The sequence below is a fragment of the Argentina silus genome (assembly GCF_951799395.1).
Source record: "Argentina silus genome assembly, chromosome: 9".
Taxonomy (NCBI): Eukaryota; Metazoa; Chordata; class Actinopteri; order Argentiniformes; family Argentinidae; genus Argentina; species Argentina silus.
In genome coordinates, this window is record NC_139663.1 from 15,077,773 (window position 1) to 15,085,272 (window position 7,500).

Here is a 7,500-nt window from a genome sequence, read left to right on the forward strand (position 1 = left end):
GAGTAGTCTAAGCAGTTACCACAGACAGATGCAGTTGGCACAGGCGGGTTGATGGTGAGGGTTAGGTGATGGTGAGAATGCCAGTGTTGTGATGATGAGGGTTGAGGGTTCCTGGCAGAGTCGGGAGAATGACATCTGATCCTTAGTCCTGTCTTTGTTGCCTGAGGGGTGGGGGGGAGAGAGGGGGGGGGGTAGAGAGAGGTGCAGGGAGAGGTGCAGAGAGAGAGAAAGGTAGAGAGAGAGAGAGAGGTGTAAAGAGAGAGGTAGAGAGAGAGAGGGGTAGAGAGAGAGAGGGGTAGAGAGGTAGAGAGAGAGAGAGGTGTAAAGAGAGAGAGGTAGAGAGAGAGAGAGGTAGAGAGAGAGGTAGAGAGAGAGGTAGAGAGAGAGGTAGAGAGAGAGAGGTATAAAATAGAGAGAGGGAGAGAGAGGGGACTTTATACCTCCTATGTCCTTTGTAAGGTGGAGATCCTCACAGACGTCCCTCCTGAGGGTTGTTAACTTGTTATGGCCACTGGTGGCACAGCAAAGTGTTCTAGCCAGTCATCACATCCTTGTCCATGAGGAGGTGTTATTGACACCAACTGTTTAGAATCTAGATCTGAAATGTTCTAAATCTAGAATGGAACTGTTGTTGCTGCAGACTCATCTCAACCAACCAGGCGGCTCAAATTCGAGCCTGGGGGCGAGGTTAGTTTCGGACAGACCTTTAACCTCTAACCCCTGTGTGTCCTGTCTCTCCAGACGGACCATGCCAACCCCAACACGGCCGTGTACGCCAACGTCACCGAACTGAAGAGGAACGCCTCCCAGCTGTCCCCACCCCTAGAGACCACGGCCAGCTCTAACTCCACTCCCTCCTCCTCTGTCGCCTCCCCCGGGGACCTGAGCCCCGCCCCCCCGCCGCTGCAGGGCCAGAAGGGATGGCAGGTTCACACTGACAAGGACAGTGGGAAGGAGTTCTACTACCAACCCGCTACAGGCCACTCCACTTGGGCTGATCCCCGCAGCCCAGCCCCCTCCACCACCACCTCCACCCCCGCCGACATGGACCGACCCAGGGAGCTGCTGGCTGTCCCCTCACTGTCCCCGGCCCCCTCCCCAGCCCTCTCCCCAACCCTCTCCCCTGCCCTTTCTCCATCCCCATCCCCCTCCCCGGCCTTCTCCCCTGCCTTCTCCCCATTACCCTCCCCGGCCTTGTCCACTGCCTCATCGCAGGGCTCCAACTGGGAGCAGCTCCTGGATGAGACGACAGGGAGACACTACTACCACAACCCCGCGTCAGGAGCCACGTCCTGGGCAGCACCAGAGCCCCTTTCCCCCTCCTCGCCTGGGTCCGAGCCTCCGGGGCTGAAGAGAGGAGAAGAAGGGCCGGTAGGGGAGGATTTATGTTCGTACCAGGGGAGGCTGGTGGAGGTAGAAATCGGAGGACGGGCTCATTGTAATGCATGGCATGGAAGTGTGTAATGCATGCACGTTTGATACCATTCCTCATTCCATTCCATGCATTACAATGAGCCCGTCCTCCGATTTCTACCTCCACCAGCCTCCTCCGCACTAGTCAATATGGCCACCGTTTCTAGCACATCAACAGATAAGACTTACAGAGTATCTTGACCTGAAGCATTGATAGACCTGAAGCTCTCTACATTTTCAAACCAGTCTCTCTGGGCTGGGTCACAGCCAGGAAACAGATTAAGACTAGTCCTGGACTAAATAACATTTTCAACAGTAAATCTCCTTTGAAGGTGCATTTTAGTCCAGGACTAGGCTTAATCTGTGCCTGGGTAACTGAGTTGGTTTGGCCCCAAACTTTGAACTTGCCCCCATCACTCCCATTGTTTTTTGTTAGCAGTGGCTATTTAAACAACTCTGAACCATGGATATAGTTTCTCCTGGCCCGTAGACTACTTTTGGGTTGAGGAACCATAGGTCTTAAATAGTAAACTATCCCTTTAAGAGTTGAGTAATAACCAAATCTATCAATTTACATCTCTATTCATTTTCTCTTTGAGACCTGTATCGTGCAGCCTCTATACAGCTAAACTAAGCTAAGCTAAACTAAGCTAACTAGCTCCCTCCATTCCTCCAGCCCCCTGGTCGAAAATTAGCCATTGAGTTTTACTTCCAACTCAAAAAGCATTTGAGGCACTCAAGTTCAGTTCACCTACTCATGTGTGAATCCATCTAACCCTGTCCAACCAGCCCCCTCTCCCAGAGGAGGACTACCCTACAGAGGACCCTGAGTCACCAGACACCCCCTCCTCCGTCTTCCCCAGACTCCCCCTCGTGCCTGGGGTCAAGCAGGCCGTCATCCCCCGGGCCAGTCTGGACACCAGCACTCCGGCCGGCTGGGCTCGCTCTCTGGACCACGACGGCAAGACGGTGTTCACCAGCGAACGCACTCAGGAGCAGGTAGACACACACAGAGACTATACCCTGTAGTCCAGGGGAGGCTGGTGGAGGTAGAAATTGGAGGACGGGCTCATTATCATAGTAATGCATCCGATTTCTGCCTCTGCCAGCCTCCCCTGCTGTAGTCAGAATCAGAATCACAAAATGTTATTGATAACAAGCTTTGAAGTGTAGTGAATCACATTAATTATGCAAACACCCTGTTAAACCCTAACCATAACCCTAATCCTAACCATAACCTTGTTAAAGGTGAATGATAGAAGTTTATATTCACCAAATTGTATGACAAGATAGTTGTTAAAGAAACCATTCAATGTGTCTTAAGCTGACTTATCTGATGTCTGTGTGTGTGTGTGTGTGTGTGTGTGTGTGTGTGTGTGTGTGTGTGTGTGTGCGTGCGTTTGCGTGTGTGTGTGTGTGTGTGTGTGTGTGTGTGTGTGTGTATGTGTGTGTGTGTCCTGACAGTGGTTCAGGTCGGAGGACGAGAAAGGAAAGACGTACTACTACCTGAGAGACGGGTCCAGGTCACAGTGGAACCTTCCGAAGGTAGAGAGACCCACTATGGTTCTGGAATGAATGAATGAATGAATGAATGAATGAATAAATGGATGGATGAATAAATGAATGAATGAATGAATGAATGAATGAATGAATGGATGAATGAATGGATGAATGAATGGATGGATGGATGGATGAATGGATGAATGAATGAATGAATGAATACACGATCGAATGAATGGATGGATGGAGGAATGGATGAATATATGAATAAATGAATGAATGAATGAAGGAATGAATGGATGAATACATGAATGAATGAACGATTGAAGGAATGAATAAATTAACGATTGAATGAATGAATGGATGGATGGATGAATGGATTAATGAATGAATGGATGGATGAATTAATGGCAATTACATTGGAGTTATTCACACGGTCACACGGTCACAACACTCTTTTTACACCATGAGAATAGACATGAGGAATGGTATCAAACAGGCGCCCCATAGACTCCCATTGTCTCCCCCCCCACCCCCCAGCTCCCTGCTGCCCCCATCATGCCGAGGGTGGGAAACGGAGTAGACCAGGACGGCCCGCCAGTCCTGAAGAACTGGAGACACACCCTGGCCCCCTCCCAGTTAGCCCCCTCCCAGGAAGACAACGTGAGTGGCAGGGGATGACGAGGGATGAGGACAGATGGGGGGGGGGGGTTAGGGTTGGTGTTGGGGGGGTTTGAATTGTGGCCATGTTGGTTTGTTGTGTGTTGTGTATGATATCCACGCTGTTCAACACACGTTGTGCAGTGCAGTATGTGCCGGTATATCAAGTATGCTTTTTCAGAGTTCTACTGGACGTAGAGGAGGGCTCTTCAGTGACATCATACGCCTGGTGTATCATAGCTGTATGTTTGCCATGCTGACGACAATCTGTCCTAGGACGATAGTTCTCCAACATGTAGGTACCGGTTTACCAACAATGGCTGCTCTGTGTTCTACTCGTCGTCCTGAACACAGAGTCCATCAGGAGGACTGGTCCATCTGGCCTATCACACATTTACCATGACCTTGTGATATGATGTCATAGTACCCCCCCCCCCCACACACACACACCACCACCCCTCTGCCAACAGGACGTGGAAACACCTGTCTTAGTCTGTCTTCCTCTCAGGAGAGTCAATGGCCGTGTCTAGACGGAACGAACCACTACGACTCGAGATGGGGGTGGCCGGGAGTGGATATAGGCCCTTTGACAATTATTAGGAACACGACTCCTCGCGTCCCCTCCTCCGTCCTCCACTCGCTTCGTCCTCAAAAACCATTGGAGGTGAATACGTAAGGGGAGGAAGCTAGATCTTCTCCTCCGATGTGTTTTCAGCTGTTACGGTCAGAGCTCGAGATCCCAAGCGCAGGACACAGAGTCAGGACACGTATATAAAAGGAACCGGGTTTTAATTAAGGAATAGGGGGAACGGAATGGCAGGGCAGAATGACAAGCAGGGCAGGGTGGCAGGGTAGGGTGGCAGGGCAGGCAGGCAGTGCAGACAGGGCAGGCAGAAAACCAGGAAGTGGCACTGTAGAACAGAGAGAGCGCTGTTAATCAAATACTAAACACAGAAAAGCTCTGAGAGATAAACACTACAGAGCGACTGAGAGCGAAACTGACGTGTAAGGACAACAAAGGATCTGGCGAGGAGTGGATGGGAAGCCGGGGTTTAAATACTGCATGGTGATGAGATGATGAACCGCAGGTGTGTAGACACAGCAAGTGGAGTGGATGACGTGAACAGGATCCAGCTGGAACCTGGGGCCACGCCCACACACATACACACACACACACACACACACACACAGAGACAGACAGACAGAGAGGCAGGCAGGCAGACAGACAGACAGACAGACAGGCAGGCAGGCAGACAGACAGACAAACAGACAGGCAGGCAGACAGGCAGGCAGGCAGGCAGGCAGGCAGGCAGGCAGGCAGGCAGTCAGACAGGGGAGAGAGAGCCTGGCACAGGCTAGGTGGAAGTGGAGGGCGTGACATCAGTAGGATGCAAGTGGAGGACGGAGGAGAGGACGCAAGGAGTCGTGTTCCTAACGATTGAGAAAAGGCTGTAGTGTCTAAATGGGAGGAACCATTGCAAGTGAGGATGGGGGTAGTGTGTAAACGGGAGAAACCACTACGATGGGGACATCTGTTGCCTGGTCCATCCCTGGAAAATATGGTCACACACAAGGGTCCTGTCAACCCTGTGCTATCTTTACTGAAGCTACATTGCTAACTCACCACCCCCGTCGACACGGGTTCGGTTCAACCCTCAAAGAGAAAGATTGCGTAGCCGTTATAGCTAAAGAGTTTAGCAATATTTTACTCATCAAACGCATGTCAGTGCTCTGTTCTCAAACCATTGAAGTTACGGCTCTAAGATTCATCAGAAGTGAAAGTGGCTGTTCTGTAGATTGATTGCCTATTATCTTTTGAACCTATTACCTTTTACCGTATTGTAACCCCCCCCCCCCCCCCCGTGTCTTAGCAGAAGTTCTTCCCGGCCCATCGGAGGAACATGTCTGACATGTCTGACGTCTCCAGCTCTGGCACCTCCCCCGAGACCCCTCACCACGTACGTAACCCTAACCCTAACCCTCACCCTCACCACGTACGCAGAGCACCCTCATCTACACTCACCAGGGCCTGGAGTCTTTCCTGGTCAAGGAAAAGCTATTGGGCCCTAGCTATCAACTATAACACATGTGACACAATGTGTCATGCAAACGGGGTTCAATACCACATGGAGTCGATCAGTTGAGGATGTGAATTTCAATCATTCATTCTAGAACTGAATTGAAACAACTGAACTGAAATGGAATGCTACCCTTGTGACACCACTGAATGAAAATGATGTTGAAGGCCGTCTTATATTTTTACATTAATGGAGAAAAACTTGTTTTTTTAACCCTGTAAAGGCTGATAGGTTCAGACTGCGGAGGAATCTCTCCAATCAGAGCACAGACTCATACCAGATTCATGTAGGTTCTATGCAGGGGAGGCTGGTGGAGGTAGAAATCGGAGGACGGGACATTGTAATGCATGGAATGGAATGAGGAATGGTGTCAAACACGTGTGATATCAAACATTCCTCATTTCGCTCCATTCATTACAATGAGCCGGTCCTCCGATTTCTACCTCCACCAGTCTCTACTGGTTCTACGGGCCTATTGGTGGACCTGGTACTGTTGATATCAGACCTGGGGGCTTTGGGTCAAAGTACATATTTGAGGTGTGTTTGATTTATCTTGCCTTGCACACAGCATCTGCACTCCTGAGACTCTCGTAGTGGTTCCATTGTGCCTACAAGGAAACCAAACACATGTTTTTCAAATATTTTTCAATTATACAAAAATATGCATCTTCCCAAGGTCTGGTGGATACAGTAGATGCCTGCTGGATGCATTGTGGTGGAGTGTTTCATCCTGAGAGGCAGCTTTATGGTGGTGTGTGGGTGGCGCGCTGATCCAACTAACATACCAGGAGATAGAAGTCTGTATCGGGACTAACAAAGCCTCTTCAGTATTGAGGTTTGGGATGGGGTGACTGTTTCTTCGTGTTGGGATTTGGGAACATTGGTGATAGATTTGCCTGTGGTGTTTTTATTAAACTACTAACTTTGAACAGGTTTATCCTCTTAGTTCGACTGACCCAATGTCATTTCATAGTATGGCTTCTTCACCTAGTGGTCCAGGTGGCTAGGTTGGTTATTGTATGACTACTGTGCAGATTGCCCCCTGGTGGTGAAGTATAGTTGTTCACTGCGGACTAAAGTGTTGAGTAACATTTAATGTGATTGGAACCACAATCAGATAACACCTATTTGATGAGTCAACAAGAGAACAAAGCAAAGACACACACACACACACACACACACCCATACATGCAAGAATGTGCACTAATGCATACACCAGGAAACATCCCGTCTCTCTTTCTTGCTTTCTCTCTCTCTCTCTCTCTCCCACATGCACGCACACGCACACACACACACACACACACACACACACACACACACACACACACACACACACACACACACACACACACACACACACACACACAGACCACTCCCTTGTTGACACCTGAGTCATATCTGAAAGCCTACCTGGAGAAGGACTCACAGCTCAGGAATTCAGTATAATTTGGAACACAGCCAACTGTTACCTACCTCAGTTGCTGCCATCTTGAAAGGCGAACAAGTAGAAATACTTCTCCAACACCCACCGCCCTCAAGTATCATGCTCTGCTGACATCATATTGAGTTACTATTTGGACCAGTTTATATATGACATATTGAATTCAAATTTGGACCCGTTTAGATTTGATTGTCGTTTGAATGGCCTGCAGCAGCAACGTCATCACTTCTCATGTCTTTCATAGCGTTCATGTGGGTACTAACTAACTCCTGCTCTTGGGCCTGTGTGTGTGTGTGTGTGTGTGTGTGTGTGTGTGTGTAACCTGATCTGTGGACTGTGGGATCCTGGTATTCACCCTCAGTAAACTGTAATAGGGGAGGCTGGTGAAGGTAGAAATCGGAGGACGAG

At 49.5% G+C, this 7,500-nt stretch overlaps 1 protein-coding gene across 2 annotated transcripts in view; it reads left to right on the forward strand.

Annotated features, from left to right (window-relative positions):
- arhgap27l (Rho GTPase activating protein 27, like) overlaps positions 1-7,500 on the forward strand; it is a 36,339-nt gene that overhangs the window by 20,507 nt on the left and 8,332 nt on the right. Inside the window, exons 3-8 of one of the 2 annotated variants that reach the window (XM_083677044.1) lie at positions 742-1,371; positions 2,203-2,412; positions 2,878-2,958; positions 3,454-3,576; positions 5,448-5,531; positions 5,875-5,937. In XM_083677044.1, coding sequence (XP_083533170.1) covers positions 742-1,371; positions 2,203-2,412; positions 2,878-2,958; positions 3,454-3,576; positions 5,448-5,531; positions 5,875-5,937 — 1,191 coding nt within the window. The remainder of the gene's footprint in view (positions 1-741; positions 1,372-2,202; positions 2,413-2,877; positions 2,959-3,453; positions 3,577-5,447; positions 5,532-5,874; positions 5,938-7,500) is intronic. The other variant, XM_083677045.1, reaches the window with a different exon arrangement.